At 43.7% G+C, this 20,845-nt stretch overlaps 2 protein-coding genes across 3 annotated transcripts in view; one reads left to right on the top strand and one right to left on the bottom strand.

Annotated features, from left to right (window-relative positions):
* The window catches only part of LOC138983789 (cullin-4A-like), a 39,319-nt gene extending 26,768 nt beyond the window's left edge, over positions 1-12,551 (bottom strand). The window contains exons 1-6 of the mRNA XM_070357116.1: positions 12,172-12,551; positions 9,513-9,732; positions 8,509-8,578; positions 7,870-7,943; positions 5,517-5,679; positions 5,023-5,112 (exon numbers count right to left, since the gene is read on the bottom strand). Of these exons, the coding sequence (XP_070213217.1) occupies positions 5,023-5,112; positions 5,517-5,679; positions 7,870-7,943; positions 8,509-8,578; positions 9,513-9,732; positions 12,172-12,427 (873 nt within the window). The 5' untranslated portion in view covers positions 12,428-12,551. The remainder of the gene's footprint in view (positions 1-5,022; positions 5,113-5,516; positions 5,680-7,869; positions 7,944-8,508; positions 8,579-9,512; positions 9,733-12,171) is intronic.
* A 32-nt stretch (positions 12,552-12,583) lies between these two features.
* Positions 12,584-20,845, top strand: part of LOC138983798 (translationally-controlled tumor protein homolog) — a 140,415-nt gene continuing 132,153 nt past the window's right edge. Inside the window, exons 1-3 of one of the 2 annotated variants that reach the window (XM_070357129.1) lie at positions 12,584-12,739; positions 12,867-12,940; positions 14,907-15,103. In XM_070357129.1, coding sequence (XP_070213230.1) covers positions 12,616-12,739; positions 12,867-12,940; positions 14,907-15,103 — 395 coding nt within the window. In that variant the 5' untranslated portion in view covers positions 12,584-12,615. The remainder of the gene's footprint in view (positions 12,740-12,866; positions 12,941-14,906; positions 15,104-20,845) is intronic. The other variant, XM_070357128.1, reaches the window with a different exon arrangement.

Below are 20,845 nucleotides of genomic sequence, written 5' to 3'. Positions count from 1 at the left end.
ATCTGAGGCCCCCCCCCCCCCCCCCTCACTCCCCTTTTTAAGATCTTTTATCTTTTCAGAACCTTTTTTTTCCAGATCCTCTGTTGATGCCTGTAAATTTACCTCCAATTTAAAAAACCCTACTTTTTTCAGACCTGCCTGGTTTTGGGATCCACTATACTATCAACTACCCTCCATTTTGAGGAAAGGGGGGGTCCATTATACTATCAACTACCCTCCATTTTGAGGAAAGGGGGGGTCCACTATACTATCAACTACCCTCCATTTTGAGGAAAGGGGGGGTCCACTATACTCAAACTACCGTCCATTTTGAGGAAAGGGGGGATCCACTATACTATCAACTACCCTCCATTTTGAGGAAAGGGGGGGTCCACTATACTATCAACTACCCTCCATTTTGAGGAAAGGGGGGATCCACTATACTATCAACTACCCTCCATTTTGAGGAAAAGGGGGGTCCACTATACTATGAACTACCCTCCATTTTGAGGAAAGGGGGGGTCCATTATACTATCAACTACCCTCCATTTTGAGGAAAGGGGTGTCCACTATACTATCAACTACCCTCCATTTTGAGGAAAGGGGTGTCCACTATACTATCAACTACCCTCCATTTTGAGGAAAGGGGGGATCCATTATACTATTAACTACCCTCCATTTTGAGGATAGGGGGTGTCCACTATACTATCAACTACCATCCATTTTGAGGAAAGGGGGGTCCACTATACTATTAACTACCATCCATTTTGAGGAAAGGGGGGGTCCACTATACTATCAACTACCCTCCATTTTGAGGAAAGGGGGGGTCCACTATACTATCAACTACCATCCATTTTGAGGAAAGGGGGGGTCCACTATACTATCAACTACCCTCCATTTTGAGGAAAGGGGGGGTCCACTATACTATCAACTACCCTCCATTTTGAGGAAAGGGGGGGTCCACTATACTATCAACTACCCTCCATTTTGAGGAAAGGGGGGGTCCACTATACTCAAACTACCCTCCATTTTGAGGAAAGGGGGGATCCATTATACTATCAACTACCCTCCATTTTGAGGAAAGGGGGGATCCACTATACTATCAACTACCCTCAATTTTGAGGAAAGGGGGGTCCACTATACTATCAACTACCCTCCATTTTGAGGAAAGGGGGGGTCCACTATACTATCAACTACCCTCCATTTTGAGGAAAGGGGGTGTCCACTATACTATTAACTACCATCCATTTTGAGGAAAGGGGGGGTCCACTATACTATCAACTACCATCCATTTTGAGGAAAGGGGGGGTCCACTATACTATCAACTACCCTCCATTTTGAGGAAAGGGGTGTCCACTATACTATCAACTACCCTCCATTTTGAGGAAAGGGGGGGTCCACTATACTATCAACTACCCTCCATTTTGAGGAAAGGGGGGGTCCACTATACTATGAACTACCCTCCATTTTGAGGAAAGGGGGTGTCCACTATACTATTAACTACCCTCCATTTTGAGGAAAGGGGGGGTCCACTATACTATCAACTACCCTCCATTTTGAGGAAAGGGGGGGTCCACTATACTATCAACTACCCTCCATTTTGAGGATAGGGGGGATCCACTATACTATCAACTACCCTCCATTTTGAGGAAAGGGGGGGTCCACTATACTATCAACTACCCTCCATTTTGAGGAAAGGGGGGGTCCACTATACTATCAACTACCCTCCATTTTGAGGAAAGGGGGGGTCCACTATACTATCAACTACCCTCCATTTTGAGGAAAGGGGGGATCCATTATACTATCAACTACCCTCCATTTTGAGGAAAGGGGGGGTCCACTATATTATGAACTACCCTCCATTTTGAGGAAAGGGGTGTCCACTATACTATGACCTACCCTCCATTTTGAGGAAAGGGGTGTCCACTATACTATGAACTACCCTCCATTTTGAGGAAAAGGGGGGTCCACTATACTATTAACTACCCTCCATTTTGAGGATAGGGGGTGTCCACTATACTATCAACTACCCTCCATTTTGAGGAAAGGGGGGATCCACTATACTATCAACTACCCTCCATTTTGAGGAAAGGGGTGTCCACTATACTATCAACTACCCTCCATTTTGAGGAAAGGGGTGTCCACTATACTATGACCTACCCTCCATTTTGAGGAAAAGGGGGGTCCACTATACTATTAACTACCCTCCATTTTGAGGATAGGGGGTGTCCACTATACTATCAACTACCCTCCATTTTGAGGAAAGGGGGTGTCTACTATACTATCAACTACCCTCCATTTTGAGGAAAGGGGGGGTCCACTATACTATCAACTACCCTCCATTTTGAGGAAAGGGGGGTCCACTATACTATGAACTACCCTCCATTTTGAGGAAAGGGAGTGTCCACTATACTATCAACTACCCTCCATTTTGAGGAAAGGGGGGGTCCACTATACTATCAACTACCCTCCATTTTGAGGAAAGGGGTGTCCACTATACTATGACCTACCCTCCATTTTGAGGAAAGGGGGGGTCCACTATATTATGAACTACCCTCCATTTTGAGGAAAGGGGTGTCCACTATACTATCAACTACCCTCCATTTTGAGGAAAGGGGGGGTCCACTATACTATCAACTACCCTCCATTTTGAGGAAAGGGGGGGTCCACTATACTATCAACTACCCTCCATTTTGAGGAAAGGGGGGATCCACTATACTATCAACTACCCTCCATTTTGAGGAAAGGGGGGATCCACTATACTATCAACTACCCTCCATTTTGAGGAAAGGGGGGGTCCACTATACTCAAACTACCGTCCATTTTGAGGAAAGGGGTGTCCACTATACTATGACCTACCCTCCATTTTGAGGAAAGGGGGGATCCACTATACTATCAACTACCCTCCATTTTGAGGAAAGGGGGGGTCCACTATACTATCAACTACCCTCCATTTTGAGGAAAGGGGGGGTCCACTATAATATTACAGACCTGTTTACCCTTAAATGAGGCAAGTGGAGCAAGGCCATGCTGAATGTGAAGTTTTGGGGATTCAAAGTGGAGTTTACATATATGTATAACTAGAATGAATACCCGCTTCGCCGGGTAGCCGGCTTCGCCGGGAAGAAGTACTTAGAGCCGTACGCGGGTCCGAACTATGGACCCGCCAAGCTTAGGTCCCTCCCAGATTCGTGGAATGGGAACAGCACGAAAATGATTCAGTGGCCATAATGCCATTCCTGACCATATCGAGTCCCATCCTTGTCGACGAATGTAACCGTGTTAATCACCTTTGGAGGCGAACTCCACTCAATCAGGACTGAGCAAGTTATGGCTTCTCAAAGGAAGGCCAGTACATAAAATTACACAAAAGCCGCCAGACCACATCACAAACAGAACTGAAGAATGCACAGGTGTTGCTTACATAGAGACACACACACTTACACACACACACACACACACACAGAGAAGCCGTATCTATAGAGAGATAGATGACAGTGTATTTTTCGCGTGGCTATAAATTGATTCGACCTTTGCACTTTTACAGTGAGGATAATTTACGGGTCCAATTTACGTTCTGTACACTGCGTTGACCTTCTAAAAATAGGTAACAGTAACAGAACGCCGGGAATATCCGAAGACGCTCAGCGCAGTGGACAGCGCAGTGTAGTAACTTACAACTGAACGGGAAAGCCACACGAAGGAAGGGAGATAAACGCCAAACACTGGAGAAGATAAGGAAGAGTTACTTATAATGGTGAAATGAACACAAAAACGAAAATGAGTTCAGCGCTGCGCGCTGAGAGCACGTGTTGAAATATCTCATCGATGATATTGTGTCCGGGGTGTAGCTGAATACGGTGTCCAAATTTGAAAAAGATCCACCGAGAACTTTGGCGTTGTGATGTGGTGTAGCGGCTATGGTGTGTCGGTATGGGGGCCCGGGTAAGCTGAGGTGGAACCAAAATAGCTGAGGTGGAACCAAAATCGGTTCCGCGCTGCGCGCTGAGAGCACGTGTTGAAATATCGACCAGGTTGTGTCGTGTCCCGGGTCTACCTGAATATGCCCACCAAATTTGAAGCAGATCCATCGAGAACTTTGGCCGTGCATCGCGCACAGATACACAGACAGATACACAGACACACAGACACACAGACTCTAGTCGTATATATATATAGAAACCACAGAGTAAATATTGCTGTGCAAACTGTAAGAAATAAAAAAAACAAGAAGGGCAAAGCCCATACGACTCACATGCTTGACCTTGACCTTTACATGACCTTGACCTTCAGCTAAACCTAGCAATGACATCATACACTAAGAACTGCTTAACACATTTTTCCTACCAAAATACATGTGACCTTGACCCAAGGTCAAGGTCATCCAAGGTCATGCAACACAAAGCTGTTAATTCAAGACATAGGAAGTACAATGGTGCTTATTGGCTCTTTCTACCATGAGTTATGGTCACTTTTAGTGGTTCACTACCTTATTTTGGTCACATTTCATAAGGGTCAAAGTGACCTTGACCTTGATCATATGTGACCAAATGTGTCTCATGATGAAAGCATAACATGTGCCCCACATAATTTTTAAGTTTGAAACAGTTATCTTCCATAGTTCAGGGTCAAGGTCACTTCAAAATATGTATACAATCCAACTTTGAAGAGCTCCTGTGACCTTGACCTTGAAGCAAGGTAAACCAAACTGGTATCAAAAGATGGGGCTTACTTTGCCCTATATATCATATATGGGTGAGGTATTCAATCTCAAAAACTTCAGAGAAAATGTGAAAAATAGCTGTTTTTTAGACATTTATGGCCCCTGCGACCTTGACCTTGAAGCAAGGTCAAGATGCTATGTATGTTTTTTGGGGCCTTGTCATCATACACCATCTTGCCAAATTTGGTACTGATAGACTGAATAGTGTCCAAGAAATATCCAACGTTAAAGTTTTCCGGACGGACGGACGGACGACTCGGGTGAGTACATAGACTCACTTTTGCTTCGCATGTGAGTCAAAAAGACAACAAGCCACTTACGTCTCTCTCCTGCATGAGTCGCTGGCCTTCTGCAGAGTAGAGTCTCTCTGTTGCCTCAAGGAACTTCTTCTCAAAGGCTTCTTGGTAAATCTGTAATGCAGGAATTATAGTGGTATGAGATTTATAATGTATATATTAAATGGAAACAAAAATGCATTCTCATTACTTTTTTTCCATTAATACTCTAGTTTAACAATGATACAGACATTCAACAAAAATCTAGTTTTGTTTCTGTTTTTTTAGTTTTTAAATGTGCACAAAGCCAAACTTGGTGCCCCCCAGATGGGTGGTATGCAGCCGTGGGGTCGGATTGGTTGAAATTGAGATTTGTTGTGATTTGAACCAGACCCCGCGGCTTGTTCCCACCTAGTTGGGCAGCACCCAGTTTTGCTTTGTGAACCTCAGCACAGGACATAATGTTGGCGTTAAATCTCATGGAAACTGTCAAGGAGACAGCATTATTCTGTGTAGGAGGCAAATGGTTCAAATGTTACCTGTAGGTCTGTCAGCATTCGCAGGAGGTTTTTCAACAGTTGCCTGTTGACTGTCTCCCCGGCCCTCTCGCGCTCGATTAGGTTCAGCAGGCCGTCCACCGTCCGCGCCTCCACCGTGCGGTGGCTGATGATGTGTGTGCGAAACAAATCCAGACCCATATCCCTGGCAAACACAGTCACGTAAGGGTTAAGTTCAGCTGGAAAGAGAAGTGGGCCTCTTTTCTTTTGTTTCGAGAGAGAGAGAGAGAGAGAGAGAGAGAGAGAGAGAGAGAGAGAGAGAGAGAGAGAGAGAGAGAGAGAGAGAGAGAGACATCAACTTTTACAATACTAATTAAGTAGAAGTGCAATGCCAAGGCACTGCATACCCCAGCAAAAGACAAACCTCTCTCTCTCAAACGCACATGAACACACACATGAACACACACACCCCAAGTTACACACGTACACACATACACACTCACTCACACGCACTCACTCACTCTCCCACACACTTCATACACACAAAACACCCCCCCATACGCACATATAGACAGACGGACATACACACCTTTACAAACAAACACACATACACTTACGCACATACACACACCCACCCACTCTCTCTCTATCTCTCTCTCTTTTAAAAACAGACACACACATGTACATACGCACGCATGCACGCACGCACACACACACACACACATTGACTCACACAAATCTCATACACACAAAACACACTCATACGCACATAGACCGGCTCGGTTGGCCTAGTGGTAAGGCGTCCGCCCCGTGATCGGGAGGTCATGGGTTCGAACCCCGGCCGGGTCATACCTAAGACTTTAAAATTGGCAATCTAGTGGCTGCTCCGCCTGGCGTCTGGCATTATGGGGTTAGTGCTAGGACTGGTTGGTCCGGTGTCAGAATAATGTGACTGGGTGAGACATGAAGCCTGTGCTGCGACTTCTGTCTTGTGTGTGGCGCACGTTATATGTCAAAGCAGCACCGCCCTGATATGGCCCTTCGTGGTCGGCTGGGCGTTAAGCAAACAAACAAATACGCACACAGACGGACACACACACCTTAAACACAGTCATATACACACTCATACATACACACAAACTCATGCACACACACATTAAAATACACACTCTCTCTCCCTCCCTCCCTCTCTCTCTCTCTTTCTTACACACACACACACACACACACACACACACACACACACACACACACACACACACACACACAAACAGACACATGTGCACAAAATGAACACACACACCATGCAAGAGAAAAAGACTACAGGGAGGCATGACGTCATGATGCATTAATTGACGTCAAAGACTTTCGACAGTGACATAATCTTCTTACGCGAGCTTTATCCATAGACTTGGAAACTACGGAATTTCTTCCCGTCCAAAGCGGCCTTGGGTGGCGTTTGCTCAAAAAATGGGGGCGCCTATTGCACCCACCATATTTTTGTTAGTATGGTCCCAATTTTTGGTGAACTTCCATCTTCAATTGTAGCCCGTAGCCGGGCACAAAGAATCCTTCTTTATCATGTATTATCGGTATGAAAATTTCTCAAGTCGATTACAGTATACAGGCATGAAAACAGCCTGAGGTGAAAAAAGAGGAAATAAAGTGGGGGCCTGGGGGCCGCAGTAGGCCCCCAGTGGGGTCGAGGGGCAACGCCCCTTGTGGGGGCTAGGGTGCTTTCAGCATTTCTGAGCCTTAAAATGGGCATATAAAAATATTTACTAAGTCCTGTGTTGAACAGCAGTGAAAAGTTGACCGCTTTTCCTGTTTAACCTTTTCAAAATTAGATCTAACTTGTTCGCGAATCCATTTCTGAATCTGCAGGCTGGTACAGAGAAAAATTTGTTCAAGCGCGGCAGGAAGTGAAGAAAGGCTCGAATCGATCCGTTTGCGGACTCGGCAATTTACGGTTTATCCAATTGAGCAGTGGCGGGAGTAACGCTTGCCACGTCTTTTAGTTTTGCCTCTTTCTTTGGGGGGTCTTCTTTTTTTTCCGGCGGAAATTAAAAAAAAAAAGCAAAAGTGTGACCAAAAAACGGCGGATTTTCGGCTGAAAAGAGAAAGTTTTCATGCCTGAGTATAGCGTTCGTGGGATACCTCCAGCTTCGCTGGGATAAATTACTATCCGACCCAATTGAATTTGATTTCAACAATATTTTATTTAAGAAGCTTTGTGTGACTGCATTGATAATTCAACCAACCTGAAAGCACACAAGCATTCACATGGTGAGAACATTCAAATGCAAACCGCCGATGAATCAATGAAACCATGAATTTAATTTTCATAACGGAAGAATGAAAATGTATTACAAATACACCAAACTTCTTTAAAACTTACCAAATTGATAATATAGAGCTTGTTTGAAGAACGTATGTCCGGTCCAAGAACAAAAATATACTTCTGATCATAATCTGAAATGCAAATCAAATCAAAATGTAATAATACATCCACAGTGCCTTCTTAGTTCTTTGTCATTCACAGAACTGAATGAGTTTATGTTTTTTACCCAGAAAATTCAGTTGCTTCTTGAAATGAGAGCAGCATAATCACACAAATGACAGTTTATACTGTCAATATTAGGCTACTCCTGGAGCAGAAATTATATCAAATATCAGTGTCAAAATTTTACAGAACAAAAAACAAAAGGATTTGGGATGCAAGAAATGAATGACGATGGAAGTACTAAGTATGGATCATCATTTTGGAAGAATTCACATCTTTTAACATTAATTGTTTCTACCCCCCCCCCCCCCCCCCCCCCCCCCCCCCCCCGATATTGTCGAGCTCCTTCACCATAAAGAATTTTATTTCATGATGATGTTGTTTTTCAGCTTTAATTATCTGCTTGGAAAGGTTGAACACTCTTTTCATGACCAACGCTGTTAGTTAACATACAACATGTCACTCATAACGCTCTTGACGAAATCTCCATGACTAAAATACATGTAGATCTAAACGAAGAAGAAATGAACATACCATCTGTCTACAGTGGGCCTGCCAACAATTGCTCATCATCTTCAGGAACTGTTCATGGTCATAGGTATCAGTGATGCCAGTCAAGGACAAAATCAATCACTTCTCCATTTCTGAACTCCTTCATTTCATGTACCACAAACAATAATAAAATGAGCTACTCCTTCATCTTATACAGCATAGCATTTTCAACAACAACAAAAAATGTAAATCTACACATGATCTTGCTCTCAAATAAACATGAGGTCCACAGGGTATATGCCCTAGCTGACCTTCTCCTCAAACCCTCCCTACCTTATCCCAAACACTGACATTTTGAATGTGATTTTGGTTTGTTTTGTTTTATTTAGAGAAAAGGTGGACTAGGGGCTCAGGGGACTGCTACCCGACCCGACCCGACACCCCTTGCCCCCCTGTTTTGAAAGGAGGCTGGGTGGATTGGGAGGGTACAGTGGAAAAGGCAGTGGGCAGAGAGTAATGAAAGCCCAATGTCTCACTACCTGTAACCCCGGAAAAAGTAAAAATTACTTTTTTCCTCTTTCAGATAGAATGTGATGTGGAGCTGTGATGATGTGATGTGATGTGATGTAGGGTGGGTTGGAACTGCAGATGACCTATCACTGCATCAGTAGCACATGCACGGACACTACCCCTCCCCCACAAAGAAACAACAAAAGCAAATGCTAATACTACTCTCCTTCTTCATGACTCTTTACAGTGAAAGCCCACTTTTAAGAACCCCCCCCCCCCTCCACCAAAGACTCCCTCCCTTTTCAGACACCCCCCCCCCCCCCCCCCCCTTCAACCCCTCCCTCCTTTTCAAAGCTGAACATCTGTCTTCAGGAGACCAAGCCTGGTTACAGTAGTAGGCCACAGAGCTAAATTTAGCGTTGCAAGCACGAGAAACTAGAGAGCTCTAAATCTTCCGCGCGCCGATGTTGGCCTTTCCCTTTCAGACACCTCCCCTCCCCAACCACCAAGAAAATAACGCCGTCAGCCAAGGATATCCCAAGAATTGCTGCAGGTTGGCGCGCACATGCTTCATGCAGGCGCTCTGCAGCTGCTGGTAGAGTCCGGCGGCCATCTTGTAGGAGCACATGTTCTCCACAGCCTGGTACAACTCCTCCAGGCTGTAGCGGATGGCGCAGCTCCGCTGGATGGCCCCCACCGCCTCTGCAAGCTTCAGCCACGTCTGCTCCTCAAAGTTCTCCGGAATCTGCGGCTTTTCTGAAACGTCATAGAAAGGTTGGGACTTATGACCTGAGTTGGTTTTTTTTCTCTACGGTATCTTTTTGTACACAAGGGGAGGGAGCTGATGTTACTGTCGATCACGTGAATGCTTCACACACAAATATATCCACAAGTAAATATGATTTGCTAAGTACATGTACTGAGTACATCAGCCAAAAAGATCGGCCAACATATGATACTCAGTCGAGGAAAGCAAAAAGGCGAAAACAAAAAACTCAGACCTCCAATAGACGAATTCCAAAAAAAAGTCTGCCGGGTTTGTATGTGTGGCGAAAGAGTGAATACCCTTGCTTTTAGTTTTACTGGGACTAACGATACACGAGCCAATCACACGAGAGGAGTGTGGTGGAAATACATATCACGTGTGGATTTTTTAGTCCCACTAAAAGCAAGGGTATTCACTCTTTCACAACCCATACAAACCCGACAGAGTTATATCCGAACATTGTTTATTGCGATGGACAACTAATTGTGTGAGTTGTGCAGTGTACTGTGCTAAAAAAATATACTCATCAAACTTTCTAATTTGTTGCGACAATCATCCCTGGCCTGTAGTGTTCCCTGACATGTTTTGACAAAGACCACGTGGGTTTGGCCTGAGGTCACGGAAGTTTAGGAAACACATGAGCTCAGCTAGCTCTGCAGGCCATTGCCAGTGAATCATGGCTTCAATGTACACATTTTCATTCAAAAGAAAAAGGCATCACATCAAGTGTACACTGCATAACATACGCATCAGAGTCAGTTAATCGCTGCGATTGCTGGTTTTAACTAGCCGACCATGAGTTATTGTTTAGGTCACTAAAGGTAGTAAAGCATGGCACAACTCTTCAGGTTCCCCAAAGCTTGCAAATGCTGACAGAGTTATGGCCGAACATCGTCTATTGGCCTATTCATTTGACATCTGCCCTAAACAGCAAACCAGTTCTGCATAGGTATAAGGTGGTAGGGACGAGTAGGCCTCACAGCCTTTTCCCCTTGTTACATTCCAATTTGTGTACGGGTCTGTGTTAATGTTATAATGCACTCGAATTTTGAACTTGTGTGACAAGTTTCATCCATCGTACTCATAGTCATACAGGATTTTCCTCATTGACTGTTCACTGTCAATTTGGTTCTTGAAGTCAGTCGGCCATACTTTGATTACGGCGCGGCGTGATCCCACATATCACTACAGGGATATGCGGCAGTTACCGCATGGCGCCATTTTACTGTCGTAGCCTACTGTAACCCGTGACCATTTTGAAGGGTAGGCCACTCACCTGCACGTTATCATTTGTATAACGATTTGTGCAATAATGCATCCTTTGAACACTTCCATGCCAAGTGATAAAAATATTTGTATTCTAGCAAAGGAACTGCTCCTGCAAAGGGTATAGTACCTAGTAAACGCCCACCCCTAACTTTTGGGCACAATTGGTGCATAGGGGTGGGGGTGGGGGGTGGGAGTATAGGGGAAGGGCTCCTAATATGGAGCACTTTTTGTTTCATGCTGATAACTAGCTTGTTTTTTTGCGAAGACGTTTCATTTTGTGTTTGGTAGTCCTTGTGTCTGAGGTTAAGCGTTAATGCTTCGTTGAAAGTCTTTCTGGGGGCTCGTTTGCGCTGCACCTGCAGGTTTCGCGACGACCGAACGTAGAGCTGGACGAACGCGTTCGTTTCAAAGTCCGAGATAACTTTTTGCAACCTGTCGAACTCGAACGTACTTCCTACTGTCAAAACTGCTTGGCTGTGAAGTCCGCTATCCATGACTAAAGTGAACCGGCCTGCATACGGGTAGAAACGCACAACCACTACTAATGAACTGTTGAACAACGTCTGTCCTCACTCGACCCACGCTTTAAAATGGCCGCCCAACCCAGATCAAACCGGAAGTAGAGCGCGGCCCTGGTGGGGAAATGCTTTGTGGCGTAATCAAAGCAAAGAAGGTAAAAGTTACGGGCGGCGTAAGTGTAGCCACTGCGATAAATATAATTACCCCCATTTTTAGACTCCCCTTTCAAGACCCGGGTTTTGTCAGATTTTTGGAGGTCTTTAAAGACAGGGTTCCACTGTTAAAAACAAAAGTCAATATCATCCACTCCATTCAATATATATCCACCTGTCTTATAAGCCTGAGGCAAGTCTCCTCTCATTCTTCTGTGAGTGTTATTAAGCGATGGGAGTTGTAACTTGTATAGGCTAATAACTTGTAATAGTCTTAAAATATTCGTCGCATGCAATAACTTATCACAAAACCACAGCTTTGTCCAAAAGAGTCACGTTTTCTAATATAACTCTGGTACCCTGGTACTATCTGTTTCGCTATCAAACGTGATGGTGATCACAAACCAACAGTCTAGGTGCACTCAAAGTCGAACGAGAAACTAAAGTGCATAACACTACAGAGTTCGATCGATGTTGAAGATCATGTACCTTTAAAGTTCTTGATAACAAGCTTCTTTGCTGCGCCAGGCTTTGCGTTTGCCAGAGGAGATGCATGTCTGCTGATACCGTTGCCAGACAGTGCCGAAAAATTCGCCTTTTTCTGGGGTTCTGTCATCGTCGCACAAGATTCAGGCTCATCAAGTTCTCTGTTTTTGCTCTCTGTGCGACTGCGCTTCGAGGTTAAAGCGGGTTCCCCTTTGTTTTCCTCCGACAGGGCACGCTTATTTGCACTTGAGAGAGGCATGCATTACTACTTTGGCCTTTTCACTGGCCCAAGACAATGCAGAAAGAGACTAATATGTCTAGAATGAAGTGTTATCCCCAAAACCTCCAAGTAAAGGTGTCAAAATGGCGGAGATCCCGTTTTTTTCATCGTGACCTAAGGGGGATAACTCAAAGCTGTTCGTAAACAAGCGGAAGTCAATCTGGCGCATGTGTTATCTCCCAGCCTTTCCTTTTCCGTCACCACAGACTAGCGAGGCGGACAGACCCACACACCGTCTCAATAAATCAACAACATCCTTCACAATGATTATCTACAAGGACAAACTTTTTGGTGGGTACTAGAATGGACATCTTGAACTTTCAGATTTTGTTGGTTTTTATCCGTATCATTGCCAGCTGTTTTCTGAGGCCTCTGAAGAAAATTCGCTTGTACAACCAATCTTTTCATTTGTTTGCAGGTGACGAATTGTTTACCGATGCGAGTAAGCCTAAGTTGGACGAAGATGCCATTTGCTTTGTGTTCGATACGAAGGTAACGTACATTTGTCGCGTTTAAGTTATGTGTGGACTGTATAAGTGAGTTATAGTACGCGAGATCGTCACATCAGCACTGGAGACCATAGTGACTAGTAAGCAGCAGTGAATCGAATGATCAATGTAAAATAAAAAGCCGGTCAGTACAACCAATTTTGTCAGTGATTAATGATGACGCGTAGTACGTAGTATTTAGTCACCAAGTGACATTACAATATATGTGTATACCATGTAAGCTAAATTGGTAATGAACTTGTACATTCAGTGATTACAATCCAGTGGCATTGACTTCTTTTGGATAGAAGTCCCTTCAATCAAACCAAATAATATTTCTCGTGAATTCATTAATGGATAGAGCTACATATTTAAGTATTAGTAGTTACAGACCTGGGAACCCATACGATTTCGCCGTATTCTGTACGCATGATTGTCGAGAATACGATCAGTACGGTCAGTGGGAAAAAAATACGACGAGAAAAATTCCTAGACTACTTTTATTCACAAGCCCATCTTGAAGCCGATCCAGTATTTTGACGCATGATTACAGTTTTTGTCTGTAAAAATTGAAAAAAGGATTTGTTTTAAATGTACACAAGAATTGAACGGTTCGTCAGAAAGCGCAGTGAGCCTGTCAAACAGTTGAAGTTGACGGATTTCTTTTGTCCTGTGTGAATTCATAAACACTGCAATGGATTTTAAACACTGCAATGGATTTTAATCTTTTTTGTGGGGAATTAAAGTGTACAATAAAATAATGAACTGTAGCAGACGACAAATCTGCCGACTCTGACTGAACAGTGTACTTCGTCCGCTGCGCACTACAGAGGCTTTTTTTAAGGCATGGCACAGTTTTATCTTTATCTTGCTTTTAAAAAAAAAAGTGATCAGTTCGCGAAAAAACGTTAACTCGAAAAAAAATATTGGTCCCTTTCATTTCGTGTAAAGCGATCTTGACTGTATACATGGGTGCAACTCTGCCGGCAGCCGGTTTTTGGTTTCATCGGCTGCCGATGTTTTTGTTCCAGGAGAGGTTTTTTTTGGCATTTTAAATACTAAAAAAGCTGGACCCGAACTTTTGCCGGTTTTTGTAATTTTCCAGGTTGCACCCATGTGTATAGGTAAATTTAATTAACGATGTGGCGGACGCGTGTGAAGCATGTTTGAATCATGGATGTTCAAATGCTGTGTGGAGTACGTTCATTTTTCTGAAAATACACCAAGTTTGTTTGAGAATACTCTAAGTGCAAAACAGGGGTTCCCAGGTCTGTAGTTAATTTGGTCATTTGATAGACAAAAATGATGAGAAATGCATACGTCATATCGACAGTTATTCAGTGGATGTTTTTACATGGCCCACCGTCAATCCGACGATTTAAAGGAACTTGACCTATTATTGAACATGCTCTCAACTACCAAACATAGACACATCATGCTCTGTGGAGACTTCAACTGCCCCGATATCAACTGGCCATCTCTCTGTTACCAACCCTACACAAACAGATCTATCCAGCACCAGCTCAACCAGATGCAGGAAACACCCACATGAGATAGTAATACACTTGATCTAGTGTTCACAACAAATCCATCCCTGGTGAAGAGCTCAACAACAGTGCCTAGAATCTCGGTATCATGATATTGTAGTGGTTGACAGTGACACCAAGCCACACTACAACAAGCACAAACTGAGTCAGTAGTTTGACACATAAGTGTTTTTGTCAGTAAACATTGAAAGAAGCATTTGTTTTAAACATATAATAATAATATAGTAAACCTAATTGACGGGCGAGTGTGATACATGTTTGAATCATGGATGTTCAAATGCTGTGTGGAGTACACTCATTTCTTCTGAAATTAAGAATACACGAAGTGCAAAACAGGGGTTCTCAGGTCTATAACTTAAACTATGATCTTCAGGCTGTGACATTGTATGGATGTTAAGATAACATGTGTGATGTTCCTCTCAGGTGATCTCGGTGAAAGAGGGGGACATCGATGGCGCACTGCTGGGGGCCAACGCCAGTCAGGAAGAAGCTTCTGAAGAATCGGAGGTGGCAACAGTCAGTGGCTTTGACTTTGTCATTGCCAACCGTTTGAAGGAGGTGGAACCTGCCATCTCCGACAAGAAGTCTTTCCAGTTTTGGGCCAAAACCTTCTTTAAACAGTAAGTTGGACTGGAAGGGTGTGGGTGTGACTGCTTCACTGACAGCCAATTTAAAGTGCAGGGATGCTCAAATCATCTGCCCAATCACCTGGGGCGAGTGAACACTTTGTTGGGCTAGTAGAAAACCGTATGGTGGCTGACTCGTTTCAAAGCCAAATAAACACTCCAGGTGCAGGAACTTCAGTCTGCAAACACACCACTATGTTCTTGTGTTACGAGGACAAGGCTCCTGTCTCGGCGCGCTTCCAACGTTGCATCTGAGCTTCGGCTAGTTTTACAATTTGCTACCGATTCCAAATCCTATAGCAAAGAATGACTTGAAGACAGATGCAGAGAAAGGAGAAAAATAAACAGCAGTAGAAACTGAAGAAACCGTATGGCAGCTGGCCAATGGAAATTCTGGTCTACTCAAATGCAAAACTATCGAGTTTCAAAGGCAAATAAACACTGCAGATGCAGAACCCATTGTCGTCTGCTAAAACGCATCCATAGTCTCAGCTCACTTCCAACGGTTCAGCTGTGCTTCGGCTATTTTTACAATTTGCTACCGATTCCAAATTCTATAGCAAAGAATGACTTGAAGACTGATGCAAAGAAAGGAGAAAAATAAACAGCAGTAGAAACTGAAAAAATCAATCAAGATACACGCTTGATTGATAGCGGGAGGGGTCGGAGTTCGATAGGGAGATGATTATGGGTTTTATTTTGTCAACATTTTTCAAGAAAACAGAAAGACATAAGATGGCGCATTATAAACTAAAACAACATTGCTCAGGTTAGACAGTGGTGTAGCAACATGACTTTGGCTGAATGATGAAACTACAGCAGTCCCTGCAATGTACGGCCCCCGGCGTGAGCGGACACCTGACATGTACGGACACATTTGCTCGGCACGGAGTGTTTTCCTTCTATAATTGCCCCCCCTTAAACGGACACCTGCAAAACGTGGACACGGACACTCATTTTCGGTCCCAACAGCAGGTCATACCTCCAATGTACGGACAGACCATCGTCAAATTTTCACCACAACAAAATCGATAACAGAGCAGTCCGGCTCTTGGTGCAAAGATCACAGCCGCAATGGCGTGACGACAGTCACTGGTAACTTGAGTGCACCTGTACCCATCAGGAGGGGGGGGGGGGGTAGTTTTGGTCAGGAGTGGAGTACATGCGAAGATGCCAACATGAAACTGCACTGTGCTCTTTATTCTTGTCTGTTGGACGTAAACAACAGAAACCACAGTCGATGAAGGTCCTGAGCGAAAAAGAGAGTGATAAACCGGCCACAGTTCTCAGCATCGTGTGTCTGTGCGTAACCTCTTTCATTGACAAGATACTCTTGTTTCCCCTCAGCCTTGACCAGTGAGTCGGTTGCCTAATCTGTGAACCCTTCAGTTGTCTTGCTGTGTCAAAAGTTACGACACAGTCAACTGGTTTTGCTCTGAGTGAACAGTTAGAGCTGACCTCTCTGGCCACAGCCCAACAAGTACATGGCTGGAGGGAGTGAGAGAGAGAGGGAGGGGGGGGGGGGGTGGAGGGGTAGCTGGCTAAACTCTGTGGGGTGTCCGGTGTCACTGCATGTCAGCAGGAAGAGCATTGAAGAGAAATAGAGAGGTGTACTCTTCCACACAATTTCCAAGCATCAGTTGTCACGGCTTGGGGTAGGCATTAGTGAGGGAGAGTGGGAGCTGTGTTATGTACAGTGTATTTCCGACTGAAGAGTGAAAAGTCACTGCCATGCCACATGATCGGCATGCAGTCAATAAAGCCAGACAAGATGAAAATAAATTACATGATTATGACATGCAGCTCTATCTGCTGCTATTTATTCAAACTGGGTTTCAAGCTTATTCTTGCAAAGCATCTGCACACGCTCCTCTGTGCTGTGTTTGTGTGGCTGCTTTCGTATGTCAGTGCATGGTGAGTGTGTTCACTGCCTTGAGGATTTATTTTATCTCTTCTTTTCAACACTTTTCATACAAATCATTTTTACAGAACGTTTAAAGAAGTATTAGGAGTTTATTGTTTAGTAGCCACAAGAAGTGATTAGCATAGAATCAATCCTGTTGTTTGTGTGTCTCTGTGTGAGTGTATGGGGGAGGGGGTGGTGTGGTCACCCCTCCCGTGACCGGACACCTGCAATGTACGGACAATTTTGCTATGGCCCAAGGGTGTCCGTTCATGAGAGGGACTGCTGTATGAGCATTGGGCAATGACCACCATGATTCCAACTGCTTCACTGACGGCCAGTTTAAAGTGATGTGGGATTTAATAAAGGTACTTGACAGTTGGCAAATGAGTTTGAGAGGAGTGAATGGGGGACTTGAAAAGACGGGGGGAATAGATGAGGTGCTGAGCCATCCTGACCTCAGGTCAAAATGAGTTCGGCTCATTCTCTCCCTGACAGGATGCCTTGAGTTTTCTTGTCTGGCAAGGAAACCGATTTTTTTGTGCATATTTAGAGCTTTTTATAATGTATTATTGATATAAGCAGATTCGCGATCGTCGATAATGATTTTTCATGGTGTTTTGTAATTTTTAAATTGCAAAAGAATTGATATGTAAGACAGTTTCAAGCGAGCTATATTTCGCGGCTGTATTTACTGTGCAAACAACTCTAGATATGGCAAAAATGTCACGTGATAATCAACCGTTTGGTTTCCGCGCTCACTGGAGCAGACGATTTTTTCTGTAACCAGTTGACAGTGATGAAACCATATATTACGGTCTCCTTCCGGCAGCAGTCCCAAAATTTCGACTTGTTTTGACCTTAGAATGATGTCGTTACTATAACTGTGAAGAACAGAACGGAGATCACTGTCGAAGTCGGCCAATCTGCAATCATTTTCGTCTTGCGAACACTAATCTCAAATTTAGATCAGTGCTCGCGAAAAACATATGGGAGATAACTCTGTATTTTTGTTTTGATAGATTCGCGTAGGACTGTAGCGTCCGGTCAGAGAGATGAGCGATGACTGATCAGAATGGTGCTGAGCATCCATGAGAGGGAAAAAGATCTTTGTCACAACAGTCAAGAATGGTGGGCAATTGCTGCTTTGAAATATTGAGATTCTGTTGCCTACTTCACTTTTTAGTTTTGCCCGAGTATTGACTGGTATGTGACAGATGACTTATTTTTAAGCCCACTAAATAATCTGTCTGTTTCGCTTGCTTGTGAATTTAGAACCACCATTGTAGAAGGACTATTTGAATGCTATGGATATTCATGTGGAATGACACCAAGGACTGATTCACCCTTCCACATTATTGTGAATTCTGGCTTAGATGCAGACTCATGTTTCTGCTGTTCAGATCATCAGGCGAAAATGCGGAATTTGTCTAGCATGGAAATCAAAGCGTGCTGTGTGACAACATGACTTTGGCTGAATGATGAAACTGAGCATTGGGCAATGACCACCATGATTCCAACTGCTTCACTGACAGCCAATTTAAAGTGCAGGGATGCCCAAACCGTACGCCCAATCGCCTGGGGCGAGTGAAAACTCAGCAGGGCTAGTAGAAACCGTATGGCAGCTGGCCAGTGGAAATTCAGTTTCAAAGCCAATTAAACACTGCAGATGCAGGACCCACTGTCTGCTAAAACGCATCCATAGTCTCGGCTTACTTTCAACAGTTCAGCTGTGCTTTGTCAAGTTTTGACTAAATGTTTTAACGTAGAGGGGGGAATCGAGACGAGGGTCGTGGTGTGTGTGTGTCTGTCTGTGTGTGTGTGTGTGTAGAGCGATTCAGACTAAACTACTGGACCGATCTTTATGAAATTTGACATGAGAGTTCCTGGGTATGGAATCCCCGAACGTTTTTTTCATTTTTTGGATAAATGTCTTTGATGACATCATATCCGGCTTTTCGTGAAAGTTGAGGCGGCATTGTCACGCCCTCATTTTTCAACCAAATTGGTTGAAATTTTGGTCGGGTAATCTCCGACGAAGCCCGGACTTCGGTATTGCATTTCAGCGTGGTGGCTTAAAAATTAATTTATGACTTTGGTCATTAAATATCCTGAAATTGTAAAAAAAATGTTTTTTATAAAACGATCCAAATTTACGTTTATCTTATTCTCCATCATTTGCTGATTCCAAAAACATATAAATATGTTATATTCGGATTAAAAACAAGCTCTGAAAATTAAATATATAAAAATTATTATCAAAATGAATTTTCCAAATCAATTTAAAAACACTTTCATCTTATTCCTTGTCGGTTTCTGATTCCAAAAACATATAGATATATGTTTGGATTAAAAACACGCTCAGAAAGTTAAAACGAAGAGAGGTACAGAAAAGCGTGCTATCCTTCCCAGCGCAACTACTACCCCGCTCTTCTTGTCAATTTCACTGCCTATGCCGTGAGCGGTGGACTGACGATGCTACGAGTATACGGTCTTGCTGCGTTGCATTGCGTTCAGTTTCATTCTGTGAGTTCGACAGCTACTTGACTAAATGTTGTATTTTCGCCTTACGCGACTTGTTACAATTTGCTACCGATTTCAAATCCTATAGCAAAGAATGACTTGAAGACTGATGCAGAGAAAGGAGAAATAAACAGCAGTAGAAATTGAACAAATCAATCATTAAGATACACGCTTGATTGATAGCGGGAGGGGTCGGAGTTCGATAGGGAGATGATATGGGTTTTATTTTGTCAACATTTTTCAAGAACACAGACATAAAATGGCGCATTATAAACTAAAACAACATTGTTCAGGTTGGACAATGGTGTGGCAACATGACTGGCTGAGTGATGAAACTATGAGCATTGGGCAATGACCACCATGATTCCAACTGCTTCACTGACGGCCAGTTTAAAGTGATGTGGGATTTAATAAAGGTACTTGACAGTTGGCAAATGAGTTTGAGAGGAGTGAATGGGTGACTTGAAATTACGGGAAAATAGATGAGGTGCTGAGCATCCATGAGAGGTAGAACGATCTTTGTCACAACAGTAAAGAATGGTGGGCCATTGTAGGTTTTGCAAATTCTTATATATGCTGCTTTGAAATATTGAGATTCTGTTGCCTACTTCACTTTTTAGTATTGACTGGTATGTGACAGATGACTTATTTTTAAGCCCACTAGAGAATCTGTCTTAAAGTCTTGCTTGTGATTGTAGAACCACCATTGTAGGACTATTTGTATGCTATGCATGGATAGTCATGTGGAATGACACCAAGGACTGATTTACCCTTCCACATTATTGTGAATTCTGGCTTAGATGCAGACTCATGTTTCTGCTGTTCAGATCATCAGGCGAAAATGCGGAATTTGTCTAGCATTGAAAACAAAGTGTGCTGTGTGACATGACTTTTGGCTGAATGATGAAACTATGAGCATTGGGCAATGACCACCATGATTCCAACTGCTTCACTGACAGCCAATTTAAAGTGCAGGGATGTCCAAACCGTATGCCCAATCGCCTGGGGCGAATGAAAACTCAGCCGGGCTAGTAGAAACCGTATGGCAGCTGGCCAGTGAAAATTCTGGTCAAAAGCAAAATTTGAGTTTCAAAGCCAAATAAACACTGCAGGTGCAGGACCCACTGTCATCTGCTGGGTGCAGGACCCACTGTCATCTGCTGGGTGCAGGACCCACTGTCATCTGCTGGGTCCTGCATCTGCAAAAACGCCACCATGTTCTAGTGTTATGAGAATGAGGCTACCGTCTCAGCGCACTTCCAATGTTTCATTCATTCTTCTGCTATTGTTACGATTTGCTACCGATTCCA

The sequence above is a fragment of the Littorina saxatilis genome, linkage group LG13 (genome assembly GCF_037325665.1).
Source record: "Littorina saxatilis isolate snail1 linkage group LG13, US_GU_Lsax_2.0, whole genome shotgun sequence".
In the NCBI taxonomy this organism is placed as follows: Eukaryota; Metazoa; Mollusca; class Gastropoda; order Littorinimorpha; family Littorinidae; genus Littorina; species Littorina saxatilis.
The sequence above is the reverse complement of the archived record's forward strand: the minus strand, read 5'-3'. Positions and strand labels throughout refer to the sequence as shown.